We start from the raw sequence: 21093 nt of genomic DNA on the forward strand, positions 1-21093 counted from the left end.
TAATAGCATTGATATTTGAAGGACAATTTGAATGGATATACATATTTTGGTACACATTTTTTGAGTGTTTTGGAAATGCATTACATTGTATGATTATTTTGGGAAGTCTGATGCTGAATTAAGACTTTCCCCGTGTAAAATATTAATTTTTTATTTTAAAAACTTGAAGATTTTTTGTTTTTATCTTTAAACTTTAATAGTTTTACTGGGCTATGTCTCAGGACTGATTGAGCTGTGACAATTTTTCTAGGCATCTGGTGAATGCTTTCAGCATTTCTTTATTTACAGTAATTTTTCCTGAACTTATTTTAAATATTAATCATATTGTTTTATTTTCTGTTTTAGAGATTCAAAATTTACATACTTGTAAAAGAAACGATATTTCTTCTTTGCCTGTGTTTCATTTCACTTACGTGTGAATACATTTTCTTGAACTTTCTTTTGTTGATTGCTTTACGGCCTTTATTCAAGGCCCTTATTACATTGCATTTTAATCTGTTTTACGTTGGCCATCTTTATTTAGTCTTCATTTCCAAAATTAGTTTTTTATTTCTTTTCTGAATTCAATCAAATCTCTTTTCATTTCTTCCTGGTGTGTTATGTTCTTCTCCTTTAAATTTTTGAATTTCTGATTCAATGTGGTTTTGAGCTCCCCTGAAACGCTTGTTTAAGGATCTATCTATCTATATCTGTATCTATATAATCAGTTTGTAGTGTTGTGTTACCATTTTTATTTACTTCTTGTGTATTTTTACTTTTGATGGGCAGGGGCAGAGATTTTCATCACCTAAGGTGTTTTGATTCTCATTTTTTATTTCATTTTATAGTAGCTTTGACTATAGCCTACTTCAGTCTATTCATTTCATTATTTTGGACAGTTTGGAACATTTGTAGGTCACGAGTGCCCTCATCTGCCTGTGATGTGCAGTAAAATTTTTTTTACGTGATTGCTTTTCTTCTTTACAGCATTAGCTTGCTGAAGCCAATTTTACTCTTTGTCCTGACAACTCTTTGATTCTCCTCCTCCTACATTTTTATATTGCCTGGCTACATGAAGAGGAGTTGTATGCTTTCTGATATTTGAGTCTTTTTGTTTTGCAGGATCCAAATTTTTGTTTTTTTATTTTATTATTTTTTTTAACTTCAAAATCTCCAAAGGTTCCTCTCCCTTTTCACTTACTTTTACCCAAGAAGCCAGCCCTTTCAAAGATAGCTACCTCAAGTCATTCATACCTGTGTTAAGGGTTCTGTCCTTGGTTTTAGATCGGTCTTAAGTCTACCACTTTCTGTCCCCTTCTGCCCACTTCTTTCTTTCCACACAAATCTTTGCACACTGGGAGTATGAGATATGTCAGGATTTGGTGTTAAATTTTGCTTTTATAGGTAACTTGAAGTTTAGGTATTTTCTTTTTTCTAGTTGTGTCTACTCTGTGGCTTTGTGGTTTTATTTGCTCTTCTGTTATATTCTGTATTTTTGGAATATATGTAGGCAGATGTGGATTTAAGCAGCTGCCATTATCATCAGCTACTCGTAAGTGAATATGGATTTTTAAAAATGTTGACCATTTAATAGATTAAAAAATAACATCTCATTTCTGAATTTGTTAACTTTTATTTGCATAGAAGTGAAATTGAACATGTTTATATATTCATTTGCTAGTCTGTGTCTTAGGTTATAATTTATATTTATTATTTATCCATCTTCTACTTTGGTTTCAGTGGAAAGTTGGGCAAAGTAAATAAATTAAAAATTCCATTTGGTTTAAAAAATTCTTTACATATTGAGGTTATCATCATTAGTTCATATGTATTATAGTTTTTTAATTTTTAAAGATCTTTGATTGCTTTTCATATTTTGTATTTATAATGTTACCATTATTTTTTATGATAATTTTTAAAGCAACTGCTGCTTATAGAGAAACCATTAATTATTACATATTTTGATGTTACTAGGTAACTAATTAAATATTTTTACAATTCCAATAGATTTCTTGGTTGATTCTCTTCCATTTTCTTAAAAAAATTGGTTGTTAGTATTGGTAACTTTCTCTTTTATTCCAATATTTACAACATTAAATTTGTATTTCTGTCTATTTGCATGAATTGGATTATCCATAACAATTAATGTTAAATAATGATGGTATTAGAAACTATCCTTATCTTGGACTTAACTTTCACAGGAATGTGTTTTCAAATGGAAGGTGATGTGACTCTTGGTTTGAAAGTATTATTTCTTTCTTATATTGCAATTTTATTTTATTTATAATTTCAACTTTTATTTTAGACTCAGGGGTATATGTGTCGGGGGTACATGTGTGTGTTTGGGGTATGATTGATCCCATCACCCAGGTGGTGACCTTAGTACCCAACAGTTTTTCAACCCTTGTCCCTCTTTATCCTGCCCCCCTCTATTACTTCCAGTGTCTATTCTTGCCATCTTTATGTCCACGAGTACCCAAGGTTTAGCTCCCACTTATAAGTGAGAACATGTAATATTTGGCTTTCTGTTCCTGCATTATGTTGTTTAGCTTAATGGCCTCCAACTGCAATGTCCCTGCAAATGACACGAGTGCATTCTTTTTTATCGCAGCATAGTATCCCATGGTGTATATGCACCACATTTTCTTTATCAGTCTCCCATGGATGGGCACCTAGATTGATTCCATGTCTTTGCTATTATGAATACTGCTGCAATGAACATGCAATTTCACGTGTGTCTTTTTGGTAGAACGATTTATTTTCCTTGGCGTATTTATTCAGTAATGGGGATTGCTGAGTCAAAGAGTGGTTCTGTTTTAAGTTCTTTAAGAAGTCTTCAAACTGCTTTCCACAGTGGCTGAAGTAATTTAAACCCCCACACAAATGTATAAATGTTCTGTTTTCTCTGCAGCCTTGACAGCATTTGCTGTTTTCTGACATTTTAATAATATCCATTCTGTCTGGTGTGGGATTGTATCTCCTTGTGGTTTTGATTTGCATTTCTCTGATGTTTAGCGATGCTGAGCACTTTTTTTTTTTTTTTGAGACGGAGTTTCACTCTCGTTTGCACTCCAGGCTGGAGTGCAATGGTGCGATCTCGGCTCACCGCAACCTCCGCTTCCTGGGTTCAGGCAATTCTCCTGCCTCAGCCTCCTGAGTAGCTGGAATTACAGGCACGCGCCACCATGCCCAGCTAATTGTTTTGTATTAGTAGAGATGGGGTTTCACAATGTTGACCAGGATGGTCTCGATCTCTCGACCTCGTGATCCACCCGCCTCCGCCTCCCAAAGTGCTGGGATTACAGGCTTGAGCCACTGCGCCCAGCCCAGCGATGCTGAGCATTTTTTATATGTTTGTCGGCAACATGTATGTCTTCTTTTGAGAAGTGCCTGTTCATATCTCTTATCTACTTTTTAATGGAGTTATTTGACTTTTTCTTGTAAATTTGTTTAAGTTCCTTATAGATTCTGGATATTAGACCTTTGTCAAATGCAGTTTGCAAACATTTTCTCCCATTCTGCAGGTTGTCTGTTTACTCCGTTGATAATTTCTTTTGCTATGCAAAAGCTGTTTAAATTATGTCTCACTTAATCAATTTTTGTTTTTTTTTACAATTACTTTTGTGTACTTAGTCACAAATTCTTTTACAAGGCCAATGTCCAAAATGGTATTGCTTCAAGGATTTTTACAGTTTGAGGTCTTACATTTATTTTTTCAAAAATCCTCCATTTCAACAGGATTTTCAAATTAATTAATACACTATTATATTTATAATATTTTCCCATTCTAAAAATTACATCTTTATATGTAATTCTACTGCTTGTATTGTTCGCAATTTAATGCATTTCTAGTGTTCTTTTTATTTTAAATGAGCCAACTAAAATTCCATTCACTCAATTTTTTATGAATTCAACTGAGTGAAATTTTTTGTTTTCTAATATCTGGTTTTGGTTCATTTGACAAATATTTATTTAAAGTACTTTTTATGTCTTGATCTTTCCTTTTTTTTTTTTTTTTTTGAGATAGAGTCCCTCTCTGTTGCCCCGGCTGGAGTGTAGTGGTGCTATCTCGGCTCACTGCAGCCTCCACCTCTTGGGTTCAAGTGATGCTCGCACCTCAGCCTTGACAGTCACTAGGATTACAGGCACCCACCACCATGCCCGGCTAATTTTTTAAATTAAAAAAAATTTTTTTTTATTTTTTAGTAGAGACAGGGTTTCACCAAATTGGACAGGCTGGTCTTGAATTCCTGACCTCAGGTGATCCACCCACCTCGGCCTCCCAAAATGCTGAGATTACAGGCTTGAACCACCACGCCTGTCTTAAAGTACTTTTTAAATCTTCAGCACTGATGAAGAAACTGGGGATTCAGGATATTATAAAAATGAAAAGGCTGGTGTTCTCTTGAGGCTTACAGTTTACAAATGGAAATAAAAAATGCCTAAATAAATAAATAATGGCTGATATAACTTCATACATGTGGTAGTTGCATTAGAAAAAAAAAAACTGAATCAAAGTGTCTTGAGCCAGTGCCATTTTAAATAAAAGCCTTTGTTGTTATTAATTTATTGTTTTCCTTAGTTTATTTGTATATTTTTTTCTTAAAAGAATTATTTGGCTTATATACATGATATAGTATATTATACATATATTCTCTTTTATACCTTTTAAATAATTAGTTTATTTAAAATTACTAGTCCAGGAAGGAGATATCTTCAAGTCAATTGCATGACAGCCTGAGAGATTATTCCTAAAGATGTTTAGAAGGAGGAAGTGTATAATACGATACCTGGATTCATACCTTAGCATTTTCCCATCTCTATCAAGAGAATACAGGGATGCCAGCCCCCAACACCATGAGGCTAAAATCTGTGTATCACTTTTGACTTCCCCAGAACTTAACTACTAATAGCCTACTGTTGATCGGAAGCCTTATTGATAACATAAATACTTGATTAACATTTTTTTTGTTATATGGATGATAGACTACATTTCTACAATAAAGCTAGAAGAAAGATAATGTTTTTAAGAAAATCATAAGGTAAAGAAAATATATTTAGTATTTATTAAGTGCAAGTAAATTATTATCAGAGTCTTCATCCTCATTTTTTTCATGTTGAGCAGGCCGAGGAAGAGGAAGAAGAGGAAAGGTTGGTCTTGCTGTTTTAGGGGTGGTAGAGGTAGAAGAAAATCCATGCATGAGTGGACCTGTGCAATTCAAACCTGTGTTGTTCAAGGGTCGACTGTATATATGGAAGATTGCTGTGAATCCTCAAGGGCTAAGGTGGGCATTGAAGATGCTATGGGTTTTAGTTTAAGTTATCCCTACATCTGCCCCGTCTTCGTAAGTAAACCACAGTTGCCTGTACTCCCAAGAGAGGTCACACACAGGATTTGCAGGTTTAGTACAACCCAGAACCTTGTACAGCCCAGAGCTGGGCTCCACAATTTTTCCATCAGAACTGCTTTTTAGTGAAGATGAGCGGGAAACATGAGTTCAAGGACATTCAGCTGATTGTGAGAATTAGAATAACATAATGGTTAACCGAAAGGGTCTGTGTCAAATTGGATGGATTCCAGCTCCACTACATATGTGATTTGTAAACAACATAAGCCATTTAATCTCTTTTTACTCAAGTTGCCCATTTGGAAAGTGGAAGTGACAATATGGTTGATGAAATGGAATAAAATATTACCAACACCAACTCTAGCATTATTGCTTGTGTTAAATTACTGCATGTAAAGAATTTGGAAGAGTGTCTAGAGCATAGTAGTAACTCAATAGGCATTCTGGATTTTTGCTATTTATTATTATTATTTTTGGTATCATCACCACAGCCAGGACCCTGTTCCATGCGTATTGCAGTTGTTCTTTCCTTACGTTGCTAACACCTTGTAAGTAAATCATTCTCCCCTGCAAACTCCTGCTAGCCCTTATTTCTGTGGCATTCAAAGTCTTGCCTTTGTTCCCTGATTAATTCTTTTCTACATTATATAGCCATTTTTCTCATTACAATGCAGTTATTTCTGGTGGGACCACGTTTTTTTGGTGATATAGAAGCCACCCTGTATTGATTTGCTTCTGTGCTAGCTGAGAGCCAATTGTAGCTGTTTGGGTAATCAGGTCTACCTCGATCCTAAAAAGCACTATAAGAGGAATTGTCAGTTCATCCCATCTCCCTCGGGCAGGCTTTCATCTTTGAAAATACTGCAGTGGTCTTTGGGGGAAAAAAAGTAAGTTGCAAAGTGAGGCTGAAGCAAGACTCAAGACAATTGAGAGAAAATGTCAAATAATAAAAGGGTGACGATATTAAAGTCACGAAGAGCGGAGTCTTATGAATCATTGTGCCATTAACTGCCTTAGGCTCTAGGCCAGATTGCATCACTTTTTTGGACTTTAATTTTTTATTTGTATGAAATAATCTACAATTCAATGAGAAATTATGGATAAAAAAGTTGAAATTTGTAATCTCAACAAAATATCAATTTAATTTGACTTACCATTACATGGATTTAGAATTACCATAGTTTAGATCATATCTCCAAAGATAGTTCTGCTAAGTCAGACGTTTTTTCTTTCCTTCCTTCCTTCCTTCCAATCTTCCTTCCTTCCTTCCTTTCTCTTTTCTTTTCCTTTCCTTTTCTTTTTTTTCTTTTCTTTCTTTCTTTCCTTTCTTTCTTTCTTCTTTCTTTCCTTTCTTTCTCTCTCTCTCTCTTTCTCTCTTTCAACTGGCGTCTCACTCTGTCACCCATACTGGAGTGCAGTGGTGCCATTTTGGCTCACTGCAACCTCTGCCTCCCAGGTTCAAGTGATTCTTCTGCCTCAGCCTCCTGAGTAGGTGGGACTACAGGTGTGCGCCACCATGCCCAGCTAATTTTTGTATTTTTAGTAGAGACAGGGTTTCACCTTATTTGCCAGGCTGGTCTGGAACTCCTGACCTTGTGATCTGCCCACCTTGGCTTCCCAAAGTGCTGGCACTACAGGTGTGAGCCACTGTACCTGGCTTTGGTGACTCATGACTGCACATATTACATTAATAATATTTCATAGTCACAATTAGGCATCCATCTAGGAAAATATATTTGTACTAAATGTGATAACTAATGTGAGCAAAAGCAGCAGGGTTAATCAGATTATTTTATCTTTTGTTGGAGACTCTTCATGATATTTCATATTTGAAATATAATTTTGGTGGACTTAAATACTTCAAAAAATAATCCTTTCATTAGCACTCTTTTGCACCATCCATAACTAAGACTTTATCCAGATGTGTTCACATGTCATTTGGTGGCGCTTAGTCACAGGCACAGAGAGTGAGAAGTCATTCTGGTGGCACTGACTCATGGGTTCTGTGTGCCCTTGTAAGGGCTTTGTGCATACACCCTGCTCTCCAGCTCGGCTCTGGGAAAAAGCAGGGTGTGCTAGCTCTGTCTGACTGTGGACAGAAGATTAAAAGTAAGTGTAACAGGAGTTTGAAATAGCTCAGATCAGTGATTTGGACTGTCACACTGGTCTGCGTACAACTTCCTCAGTCATTCTACCATGCTTATCCTCTCATGGTCACAATGTAGTGACCACATTTAAGGCAGACACTGCCTTTAGGCCCCTTTGTATTAAAAGCAAAACCCTTCTCAGAGCTTCTAGTAAACTTACACTTATGTCTTATTGACAGGAACTATTTCCATGGGCACCCCAGATGCAGGTGAGGCTTTAAAAGATAAGAGTAAGGCTGTCTGACCTTTAGAGTAAAGGTGCCAAGGATGATCAGCGGTGGGTGAAAAGTATCATAGAAATGGATTCAAAAAAGATCCCTAAGGCAAAATTATGTACGACAGAGGATGTTTCAGTCATTTTTTCACATGAAAAAAGCAAAATCAAGAAGCCTGAGCCACCTGGACCATCAGCTACATGCTCTATCCCTTCTTTGGGTCAGGAGGAGCTAGAATAGATTCAGTTTGACTTGGGAGAAAGTGTAAACTGCTCTGTATTTATTAACAAAGAAAAAAGAGAAGATCCAAATAACCACAAATAGAAATGACAAATATGACATTATAACTGTTCTGACAGAAATACAATAGATCCTTAGAGACTATACTGAACACCTCTATGAACACAAACTAGAAAATCTAGAGGAAATGGGTAAATTCCTGGAAACACACAACCTCTCTAGATTCAATCAGGAAGAAATTGAAACCCTAAGCAATCCAATACTGAGTTCCAAAATTGAATCAGGAACCAAATACTTACCTATCAAAAAAAGCCCTAGACCAGATAGATTTACAGTTGGATTTTACCAGATGTACAAAGAAGAGCTGATACCAATTCTACTAAAACTATTTTCAAAAAATCAAGGAGGGATTCCTCCCTAACTAATTCTATGAAGCCAGAATCACCTTGATAGCAAAACCTGGCAAAGACACAATGCAAAAAGAAAATTATAGGCCAATATTACTGGGGAGGAAAGATGCAAAAATCCTCAACAAAATACCAGCAGATTGAATCCAGCATATATCAAAAAGTTAATTCACCACAATCAAATAGGCTTCATTCCTGGGATGTAAGGTTGTTTCAACATATACAGATCAATAAATATGATTCACCACATAAACACACTTAAAAACAAAAACAATATGATCATCTCAATAGATGTAGACAGAGCCTTTGATAAAATCCAACATCTCTTCATGATAAACACCCTCAACAAACTAGGCATCAAAGGGACATACCTCAAAATAATAAGAACCTTCTATGACAAACCCGTAGCCAGCATCATACTGAGTGGGCAAAAGCTGGAAGCATTCCCCTTGAGAACTGAAAGAAGATAGTGATGCTTACTCTCACCACTCCTATTCAAATAGTACTGAAAGGCTAAGACTGAAAGTCTTAGCCAGAGCAATCAGACAAGAGAATGAAATAAAATGAAATAAAATTTCATTTCATTTCCTACTTGGAAAATGAAATTTCCAAGTAGGAAAAGAATTCAAAATATCTCTCTTTGTTGACTATATGGGTCTATACCTAGAAAACCCTAAATTTCTGCTAAAAGGGTTCTGGAACTGATAAACAACTTCAGTAAAGTTTCAGTACAAAATCAATGTGCAAAAATTAGTAGCGTTTTGTACACCAATGACATTCAAGCCAAAAGCCAAATTAGGAACACAATCCCATTTACAACAGCCACACAAAAAATAAAATACCTAGGAATACATCTAACCAAAGAGATGAAAGATCTCTGCGAGGAGAACTACAAAACACTGCTGAGTGAAATCATAGATGACACAAATAAATGGGAAAACATTTCATGCTCATGGATTAGAATAATCAATATTGAAAATGTCTGTACTGCCTAAAGCAATCTACAGATTCAGTGTTATTCCTATCAAACTTCCAATGTCATTTTTCATGGAATTGGAAAAATTATGCTAAAATTCATATCGAACAAAAAATCCTGAATATCCAAGGCAATCTTAAGCAAAAAGAAGAAAGCTGGAGTCATCATATTATCCAACTCTAAAAACTGTACAATAACGCCACCATAACCAAACAGCATGGCACTGGTACAAAAACAGACACATAGATCAATGGAACAGAATAGAGAACCCAGAAATGAATCCACAGACCTACAGTAATCTAATCTTTGACAAAGTTGACAAAAGCAAACAATGGGGAAAGGAGTCCCCATTCAATAAATAGTGCTGGGATAGGTGGTGCGCTACATGCAGAAGAGTGAAACTGGATCCTTACTTTTCACCATACACAAAAATTTACTGAAGATGGATTAAAGATTTAAGTGTGAAGACCTCAAACTATAAGAATCCTTGAATAAAACCTAGCAAATACCATTCTGGACATTGACCTTGGGAAGGAATTTGTGACCAAGTCCTCAAAAGCAATTGGAACAAAAGAAAAATGGATTAAGTGGGACCTAATTAAATCAAAGAGCTTCTACACAGCAAAAGAAACTATCAACAGAGTAAACAGACGCTTACAAAATGAGAGAAAATATTTGCACACTATGCATTTGACAAAGATCTATCTAGAATCTGTAAGGAACTTAAACAACTCAACAAGCAAAACCAAATAACCCCGTTAAAAAGTAGCCAAGAGACATGGACAGACACTTCTCAAAAGAAGACATACATGTGGCCAACAAGCATATGAAAAAATGCTTAACATCACTGATCATAAGAGAAATGCAAGTCAAAATCACAGTGAGATACCATCTCGTACCAGTCAGAATGGCTACTGTTAAAAAAACCAAAGAACAGCAGATGTTGGCCAGGCTGCAGAGAAATGAAAATGCTTATAAGGAGAATGCTTATACATTGTTGGTGGGAATGTAAATTGGTTCATCCATTGTGAAAAGCAGTTTGGAGATTTCCTAAAGAACTTAGAACAGAACTACCGTTTGACTCTCCAATCCCATTAATGGGTGTATATCCAAAAGAAGATAAATCATTCTACTAAAAAGATGCATGCACTCATATGTTCATCACAGGACTATTCACAATAGCAAAGACATGGAATCATCCTAGGTACGTATCCTAGGTTCCCATGGTAGATTAGATAAAGAAAACATGGTACATATATACCATGGAATACTAGGCAGCCATAAAAAAGAACAAAATCATATCTTTTGCAGCAACATGGATGCAGCTAGAGGCCACTATCCTAAGCCACTTAATGTAAGAACAGAAACAAAATATCACGTTCTCACTTATAAGTGAAAGCTAAAAATCAGGTAATTATAGCAACAGTAGACAAGAGGGATAATAGAGGAGTGAAGTATGGGTGCAAGGGATGAAAAACTAAATGTTGGGTACTATGCTCATTATCTGGATGACAGGATCATTTGCATCCCAAACCTCAGCATCATGCAATATACCCACGTAACAAACCTGCATATATACTACCTGAATCCAAGATAAAATTTGAAATGAAAAAAATAAAAATAATAAATCATCCCACTTTGCGTACATGAGAAAAATGTCACATTGTATCCCATAAATGGATACAATTATTATTCATTTATCAATGATAATATTTTAAAAATGTTGTAGCAGTGGGGGCTGCTCATCATGGAACATAGAATAATGAATATGTAATTAGGACACAGTTCAGGGTTACATACATAGTTCCATCCTTGGGAGGACAGCAACAAAAACATACTTGTGTTATGTAGAAGTTAACTCCATCTCGGTTCTGGTTGTTTGGACGAGATGACTCTTGCAGACATACCTCATCTGAGGACTCTTTCTAGGATTGTGGGGGTCCAACCATTTTGTTGTTTTGCTTCTGGACAGCTTGTTTGTCTGTCCTACACTGCAATTCCTAATTTAGTTCATTGCATCCCTTAAAAACATTGATATATAAAGACTTTGAAGAAGATACCATGTGCCTAATGCATGCCCACTGGAGTTGATGAAACATAAAACTTTAAATTAAGTATCATTTTTATAGTTTTTCTCTACCCATATAAACAAGTAAGATGAATTAATGTGTGGTCACTGTGATTTCCTGGAATTAGTGTTTTTTTCTTTCTTTCTAAAATTGGTGTAGAAACTGAGGGGTTAACAGTTTTAGCATCCCTTCCTCCTCTTCAGCCAAATAACAGCATCGTACTGTGGTCACTGCTGCCTGAACTTAAAGTGTTTAAGTAAGGATGAAAATAAAAATAACTGTATAGCTTTGATTCATAATACAAATTTCCAGTACCTACCTTTGGAGAGATTCTGAATTAATAGACACAGGAATCTGATACTTGAGTAAGAAAAGTGTTCAGATATATACTAAGGGCACTTGTGTTAAGATCACCAGCACAGTTCCTCCTCATTGAATTCTTTCCTTCTATGTGGTTCCATTCCTAATCCATTAACCTATAACTGAGTAATTTTTTGCAAGCTCTGTCTTGCTCAGGCTGGGACCTCTTCTATTAATGACCTGTAATTGCATCATGTTCCCTAAACCTAAGGCTTAGGAAGGTTATATGTATGCAGCAAGAGGTACCTTCACCCTAGGATAAAGCCTTCACCCACATAAATCCAAGGAACCTTCCCTGATAAAGAACTAATGTACACATTGGCCTCAATATTCTATAGCTCCAGAGAGGGTGGAAAAGACATGGAAAAGTACATCAATATGTAACATTGGTAAAATTATAATTTGTGCGATTTTGCTCACATATGTCAGATATATTTATGAATCTGTTTCTACAATATGTATCTGCATTAATATATCATTTCTCTTGCAATGTAATTTCAGTCTTCAGCCTTAATTGGTCAATTCAGCATGCTTTAAGAAAAATAAACTTAATAGATGAGTGTGTTGACGAATTCACTGAGACAAGGTACAATATAAGAACATTTTAATCTTATATCCATAGATACTTCAGGATGTCCCAACTGTACCTCTATTCCACCTCACACAGAGGATTACAATTATGCCAACCCTTGTTATGATATATTTGCACACACACAGATATTTACTCATCCCCCACATATACATTCCAAATAAACAAAATCATTCATATTTCATTACATCGAAAGCCATGATTTTTCCATTTTAACATGTTGGAAACTAGGAAGAGGTCCAAAATTGATGCTGTTTTGGTTTTTCAAATTATTAGGGGTGTGTGTGTGTGTGTGTGTGTGTGTGTGTGTGTGTATGTGTATGTATATGTATACTTTGAGTTGTATCCATACTAATTAAAAAAATATGTATTTCTTTTTAAATTGAGGAGAGATTGTGAATCATTTGGAGCAAATTATTTGAAAATTTACTAGGCTCCAAATTTTACAATTTAGGTATATTTATTATCATGGTTATGCCACAGCTGGACACTGAGATTCTATAGAAAGTGAATGTGAAACAAAGGCAATTATCTAATTTTAATGTTATACAAATATTCAATAAATGCTAATTGCTTACCTGGAAACATAATTAATTCTGCATAAATGATTCCTTAATATGAAAACTTTTACTTATGAGAACAATCAGAATAGGCCAGGCATGGTGGCTCACGCCTGTAATCCCTGCACTTTGGGAGGCCAAGACTAGCGGATCACCTGAGGTCAGGAGTTTCAGACCAACCTGATCAACATGGAGAAACCCCATTTCTACTAAAAATACAAAATTAGCTGGGAGTGGTGGCATATTCCTGTAATCCTAGCTACTCGGGAGACTGAGGCAGGAGAATCATTTGAACCTGGAGGCAGAGGTTGTGGTGAGCCAAGATCGCACCATCGCACTCCAGCCTGGGCAACAAGAGCAAAACTCTATCTCAAAAAAGAAAAAAAGAAAAATCAGAAAAGAGAACATAATAGTAAACTCCTATTGAAAATGAGTATTTTCCAGGGTTAGTTTAAGTAAACTATTATGCAGTTTTCTGGGTAATGTTGATTATTTATATGAGTGTGGTTGTTCCAGTATCATTTGAGGATGGAAATGAAGGCGGTATTAAAAGGGTTTCTAATCAGCAATTTTTTCATGGCCACTTTCACCTCTTTGTTCCGTAGACTATAGATGATAGGATTCAACATAGGGGTGAGTCCAGCATATACCAAAGCCATAAATTTATCTATTTCCTGTGAATCTACAGTGGAGGGCTTCAGGTACATGGAGAGAGCTGTCCCATAGAACAAAACTACCACCGTCAGGTGGGCTGTGCACGTTGAAAAGGCTTTGCTTCGGCCCTCCACTGAACTCATTCTCAGGATATTGGCGAGGATAAATGCATAAGAGGTACAAATGAGTAGCATTGGCATGGGAAGAAGAAGTACACTGATCACCAGCATGATTAACTGCACCAGGGAGGTGTCCACACAAACCAATTTCAAGACAGCCAGAATTTCACAAGTGAAATGATTGATGATACTATTACCACAGAGAGACAGTGGCAGCACAGACATCGTTTCTACCAGGGCAGTGAGACAGCCTGTCATCCAGGAGCCAGCTGCAATCTGCACACATGTTCTCCTATTCATGATGATAGGATATCTCAGGGGGTTGCAGATGGCTACATACCGGTCATATGCCATCATGGACAGGAGCACACACTCAGTGGAGCCCATGGCAAGGGAGAAGTACATCTGAATAGCACATCCTGAGAATGAAATGGTGTTTCTTCCTGAAACAAAGTTTGCCAGCATTGGAGTGAGCGCAGAAGAGGTGTACCAGATGTCCAGAAAGGAGAGATTGCTGAGGAAGAGGTACATAGGGGTGTGCAGGCGGGAATCTAGGATGGTGATGGAGATCAGAATAACATTGCCCAGCAAGGTGGACAGATACATCAGCAAGCACACCACAAATACGATGACCTCAACTTTGGGGTAGTTGGAAAATCCCAGGAAGAAAAATACTGTTGCAGATGTCCAATTTGCCAGTAACATTTTTTTAAATGTTATATTCATCTGCATATATGCATTGACAGATTAATATCACACATATATAAAACATAACTCCCTCCTTCACATATCTGGCACGTTTTATTTATATGAACTTGTGGTCTGTTCTTAAATGCTTCTCTAGGTTAGTGATAGTAATATATGTTTGAAGAAATATGTCACTAATAAGAAAAATGTAAGCAGGAAGTCAGATACATCCTTAAAATATTACTTTTGCTGTAAGATTTTCTTTTGACAATGTGAGGGTAGGAAGATGATGTATTTAATAAATATCATAAAAGAATTAGAAAAGAAACAATATTTTGTATTCTTTCTTTTTCCAAAAGCTCATTTTAACTGATCTATTTACCTCTGTACCATTGGAATGATTTTCTTCCTCTGATTTGGTAACCGTCTTCATACTTAGGTACTGTTCAGATTTCCAAGTTCACAGTTTCTTCTGCCATTCCTAGAGATATATCCAAAATAATTTGGAAGACTCAGTGAATAAAGGCAAAACAAGGTATAGATTTCTGCAGCCACAAATTATCAGAGACTTAGAACACTTAGACACAAGCCCAGAGTTTCCTTCTCAAACCCAGGAAAATGGTGACATGTGTCTCATGCTGGGAGACACATGACAGCTATTTCTTTCATATTGCTATAGTTGTCCTGATGTTTGTGTTGCAGAAACATCCTCCAAAGAACCAGCCATTGGCACTATAGGGGAATTTAAGTTACTTGTTGCTTTTGAAAAGTCTCCAATTCATGCAGCAAATGACAGTTAAAAATCTATTTGTAGAGTATTATAAATTCTAAAACTCTGGGGACAGTGTCCCATGAATCCAATTATAGTCAGTAGCTTGTCTTGTCTAATTGTAGTGTTATTCAAACAAGAGATAAGCATGGCATGTTTCCTATCTACACTGTCATTGGGAAGAGGAACTTTACCTTCTCCCAATAGTGTTATGAAGTCAGGCTGGTTAATTTAAATTAAGTTAAAAATACTGGATAATATTGGTAGTAGTTTCTCCTTCAGATTGTAGGAGAGTTTTATAATATGCATGAGATCAAGTTGTACTTGATATGGATCCCACCAAAGAGAGGGGAATCAGTGTTTAATTAACTTTTCTGTTACTCAACATGGCTTAAAGAGAGGGGGGGACAGGGGGGGGGGGTGGGGAGTTGGGGAGGGATAGCATGGGGAGAAATGCCAGATATAGGTGAAGGGGAGGAAGGCAGCAAATCACACTGCCACGTATGCACCTATGCAACAACCTTGCATGTTTTTCACATGTACCCCAAAACCTAAAATGCAATTAAAAAAAAAAAAAAAGAGAGGGCCATTGAAGGTAGATATTTCTCATAGAACATGAAGGTCCATCTGCTTTCAGAAAGACCTTTTCTTTTGGGAAGTAAACTCCACCCTATCAAGACATCTTTGCCCTTCAGAAATCCACTGAATGAGTGATGCTTTATAATCCCTGTTCATAACTTGTCTGTTTTCCAGGTGAGAGACACAGTTAACAGTGTGTGGAGGTGTGGGAAATGCATACTGTCAATGTCATCATTGTACAATTGTGATTGTATAACTTCCTTCTTAGTAGCAGACTGTAATCAAGGCCATTACTGAATTGTTTATATCACATCAAATGTTCTTCATTCTCAGAGAAGGTCTTAAATTTGAATGATTGCCAAGGTTTTTAGAAGCACAATAAAAAAAATTCTCCTCTTCACTCGGTAGTATTTGCAATCAGTATGCATCTTTTAGATCTTTCATGTACTCACTCCAAACAGAGATATAACTTTCATGGCCTTGGGATCATGTATATGGTTCCCTTCTTTAACTGTAGGAAAGCTTTGTGCACAGGGAAGACTAGGGACTTTTGTGCAATAAACACTTTCGACTTTACCACTTCATTTTTGTCACCTACAGCAAGCTGATGATCCTCATTGAGATTCAGATTATTAATAAAAGGGCAATGACAATATTTCCTTATCAGAAGTGTTCTGAGGAATAAAGATATTTCATGTAAAGCAACTAAGACTGTAATAGATAGGTAATTAATAATGCTAAGTCATTAATAAATAAAATAGGTAATTAAGTAAATGTTAGATTTTTCTCCATTCTATGGTTTTTGAATCATCTTTTTTCCTTGTATTTATTCTCTCTTTTCATCATTTCTTCTCTCTTCAACTATGGCAATGCCCTTCCTTTTCTTTTTTCACTTAGACAATATTTGTTGCAACTGCAATATAAATGATTGAAGCAAAAGAGAGAAAAGAAATGGACTAACTTCTGGCCTCCAAATCTACTTTTCCTCTGAATTTGATTATCTGATACTCCTTCTAACTTACCTGTTCAGTTTGTATAGACCAAAGCTTGTGAGGCTCAAAGTGAATCATTTAGGTTGCCTTGATTGTGCTTGAGAGAAGAGTTAGAAGAGTACATTTATTTTAGGGCTACCCACAGAAAGATCATATGGAGGCAATGAATAAGTCTCAGGAAGGCTGCCAATCTTATTCCCCACTATTTATGCAGTGACAGACTACATTTCTGTTTTGGAGATACTTCAGAAAAATGCTGAAAAGAAGAAATACTGAACCTTCATGGAATTTTATCTCTGATTATAAATTATTCTACTATAAAGACATATGCACATGTATGTTGATTGCAGCACTATTTACAATAGTAAAGACTTGGAACCAACCCAAAAGCCCATCAATGATAGACTGAATAAAGACAATGTGGCATATGCAAACTACAGAATACTATGCAGCCATAAAAAAGAATGAGTTCACGTCCTTTGCATGGACATGGATGAAGCTGTGAGTCATCATTCTCAGCAAATTAACAGAGGAACAGAAAACCAAACACTGAATATTCTCACTCATAAGTGGGAATTGAACAATGAGAACACATGGACACAGGGAGGGGAACATCACACACTGGAGTCTGTTGCAGGATCGGGGAAAAGGGGAGGGATAGCATTAGGACAAATACCTAATGCATGTGAGGCTTAAAACCTAGATGACAGGTTGTTAGGTGCAGTAAACCACCATGGCACACGTATACATGTGTTAACAAACCTGCACGTTCTGCACATGTATCCCAGAACTTAAAGTAAAATAAAAATAAAATCAACTGACTATATATTGCATGGATTTCTTTCTGAATTCTTTCATTCTGTTCCACTGATCTATTTGTTTTTCTTTATGCCAATACCACAGTGCCTAGATTGTTATAGGTTTATAATAAGTTTACAATAAAGTAGTGTAAATCCTCAAACTTTATTGTTTTCAATGTTGTCTTTGGTATACTAGGTCCTTTTCTTTTCCTATCGGCCCTAAAATTGTCAGTTTCTCCAAAATCTCTTTCTAGATTTTGAATGGTATGGCAGTAATGTGTAGATCAATCTCAGGAGAAATGATATTTTACTAATATGGATTCTTCTGATTCATGAACAATGTATCTCTCATTTCTATAGGTTTTTAAATTCTGTCTTCAATGTTCTGTAGCTTTCAGTATAAAAGTTTTACATATCTGTCAGACGTGGCAACTCAAGCCTGTAATCCCAGCAGTTTGGCAGGCTGAGGCGGGTGGATCATTTGAGGTCAGGCGTTCCAGAACAGCCAGGCCAACATGGTGAGACCCCGTCTCTACTAAAAACACAAAAGTTATCTGGGTGTGGTAGTGTGCTCCTATAATTCCTGTTACTTGGGAGTCTGAGGCAGGAGAATCACTTGAACCCAGGCGACAGTTTGCAGTGAGCCAAGATGGCACCACTGCACTCCAGCCTGGGTGACAGAGTGAGACTCTGTCTCAAAAAAAAAAGTTAATTTTCTCTGTTATTTTATGCTTTAAAATATGTGGTATTTTAAAAATATATTTTTCGATTTCTTTTTGTTGGTAAATAGAAATGCAACTGGTGTGTGTGTGTGTGTAGTAACATATCCTGATAACTTTATAGATTCTTTTATTAATTTTATTTATTGTGTGGATTCCTTGGAAATTTTAGTCACTGTTCACATATACAATCTGGTTGTCTGTGAATCGGGACAGTTTCCTTCTTTCTTTCCAGCTGTAACCCCTTTTAGTTATTTCTCTTGCCTTACTGCCGTGGCTAAGACAGTCAATATAATGTTATGCAGAAGTGGTGATAGTGGACGTTCTTGCCTTGTTCCTGATCTTAGCAGGAGAACATTCAGTCTTTTAATTGACTATCTGGCTGTTTCACCTTGGACATATCTCCACATTCAGTCTCCTTTTTCTCGTGCTTAATTGGAGAGAATTGAAATAGATCCTCTTTCATAACCCTTTCAAATATAATATTTCAAAACTGATATTCACTTGTAAAAGCATGTAAGCTATGTAATGATTCTTTCTTGCATAGCTACAGTGAGTTCATTGACACTACAGAATTATGTGGATGTGTGTATATATATAAAGTACAAAATAATATATCTATTACATATAATCATATATTTCTCTCTCTTTATATGTATATATTTTTTTCTACTAGATCTCTATTAATCATCTGTGAATATCAGTGAAAGCTAAAGTGTAGACACTGGAGGACAAGAATGAAAAATAGCTAGACTAAGGGGTAGATAATTCCATGCTAGCAGAATAAGGAATCAAATCAATGTGAAAAAATAATAGGAGGTGATTCAGGCTTGAAACTGTGAAGATCCAGCACTGAGTTGGAAGAGCAGAGGAGGAGCAAGAAAGTATTTGGAAGCATGGGCTGGCTGTCCAGTCAAAGAACTAGGAAGGTTAAAGCCACTTACTTGGAGTGATGGGGAAGAGGCTCGGTCTAAATCTGAGATGGGGGACCTATATATTTATCCATATGTTTTCTTGTTTTTTCCAGCATGAAGGGCTCTGAGAAAGCCTAGCTTGTCTAAAAGAGGGAGGTTGTTATGATCTGCTGATACAGGGAGAAACCAGGAAGAAGCCTAAAAATATGCTTGAAAGCTAAACAAATTGAGATTTTTTTTTTTTTTTTTTTTTTTTTAACAATTGCATGCTGCTGCTCTGTGCCCCATCTCTGGTTGTGAGATGACAAACTGAAAGCTTATCAGATACAGATGAGCATGGGATTAATCCAGTGACTGCCGTGAAAACAACAGTGCTGAGAAAATAGATAAAGCAAAACCACAAATGGGTGTCCAGGGGGGCCACATTCAAGATGTATGAACCTCCCAGGTGTTCATACAAGTGTGGGCACAGGAACTGTTAGAATGACAGTTCCTTTGTAGTGCAAAATCAACATTTCTAATATTCCCACTCTAATCACCTCCCTCCCCTCAAAAAGCAAGGAAGCACACAAAGACCACGTTTCCTGCTCTATTCCTGATCCTGAATAAGTTATTTAATTAACAGCCACCAATTTTAAATTACTGTCTTTGTTAGGTGCTAGAGGTAAGAAGATAATAAAGGTATAAACCCTTTCCTGAGCATCCTCTCAATCTAATCAGGGAATTATAGTTTAATGATAGAATGATAGAATTATTTGTCAATCATGGGAGTGAGTGAGCACCCTTTGCTGAGGTCTGGGAAAGATTACAAAGGACATCATAAAAAAAATTGCTGTCAGAATAGAATTTGAAAGTTGTCACATGCAGCCCAATGAGTATGTGAAAGCAAAGCCTTCCAGGCAGAGAATAACTGTTTATTTAAACCTGGAGTCATAAAATGTCATTTTGTACTCAGGAAAAGATACGTAGATCAATGTGACTAGATTATTGAGTTTGAAAGAGGGAGTTCTGGGTAGTAAAGCTGGCGTTGTCACATGGGATGGTCTGTGCCAGTTGAGAGCCTCTATAGTTCCCATTTTAGGTGCTCAAAAGGGATTTTTACCAGAAGGAAAGCAATATAAATATGAATTTTTAATCAATTGAATTTTTAATAAATCACTTAAAGAATTGAGGAGAAGAGATTGAAAATAATACTGAAATTAGAAGTCTCTCAATGAAAGTGGATGGGACGAGTTTGGATTCTGAGATACTACAACAGGCAGAGATGTACATTACTTGGGTTATATCGTCACCTGGTGTTGACTGTACAGTATTAACTAAATTCAGGGAGTTAGGCAGAATAGCATAATTGAACATAATTTGAGAGGACGAGCTCTCAGTTGAGGTCATAATGTGGCCTGGTAGACATTAAAACGTTTTCTTTTGACACATTGTAGAAGTTCCTGGGAATCCCACCACAGATGTACTGATAAAAGACACCAGGGGCTGGATACTCATTTCAGTGATCTCAGGAGAGTCTGTATGCATAGATACATCATGAGGGAAGGGGCCTGATGAGTATGTGGGGCTGAGAGAGCTTCTTTGACATTTTACTGATCTCGCTTAAAGAAGATAATTGTTTATCCCTGAGTGAATATAAATCTGGCTGAAAAATCATTTTACCTTTCCATAGACGAGTAAGTATCAATTAAAAGACTTTATCTTCCAAGAAGAAGGGCTGTTACTCAAGTTGAAGACTGCATGGAGACTTTCACATTTTCTAGAGGGGAAGGAGTGTTGAACCAAGATTAGGTTATTGCATAGGAGGTTGTATTCGTTTGCTAAGGCTACCGTAATAACATAGCACAGCCAAAGTGAGTTAAACAGAAATTTATTTTGTCACACTTTTGGAGACTAGAAGTTCAAGGGGTTGAGGTGTTAGCAGGTTTAACACCTCCAGGTGTGTTCACAGGGTCATCTCTCTGTGTAGA

General features: G+C 36.4%; 1 protein-coding gene across 1 annotated transcript; it reads right to left on the minus strand.

Moving 5' to 3' along the window:
• Nucleotides 1-13408: 13408 nt before the first annotated feature.
• On the minus strand, nucleotides 13409-14368 carry LOC105707971 (olfactory receptor 13F1). The gene has a single exon (XM_012439030.2). The coding sequence runs from the start codon at nucleotides 14366-14368 to the stop codon at nucleotides 13409-13411; it is 960 nt and encodes a 319-aa protein (XP_012294453.2).
• Between the last annotated feature and the right edge of the window lie 6725 nt (nucleotides 14369-21093).

Source organism: Aotus nancymaae, unplaced genomic scaffold (genome assembly GCF_030222135.1).
Source record: "Aotus nancymaae isolate 86718 unplaced genomic scaffold, 86718_ANA_hifiasm-v0.15.2.pri h1tg000003l, whole genome shotgun sequence".
NCBI lineage: Eukaryota > Metazoa > Chordata > Mammalia > Primates > Aotidae > Aotus > Aotus nancymaae.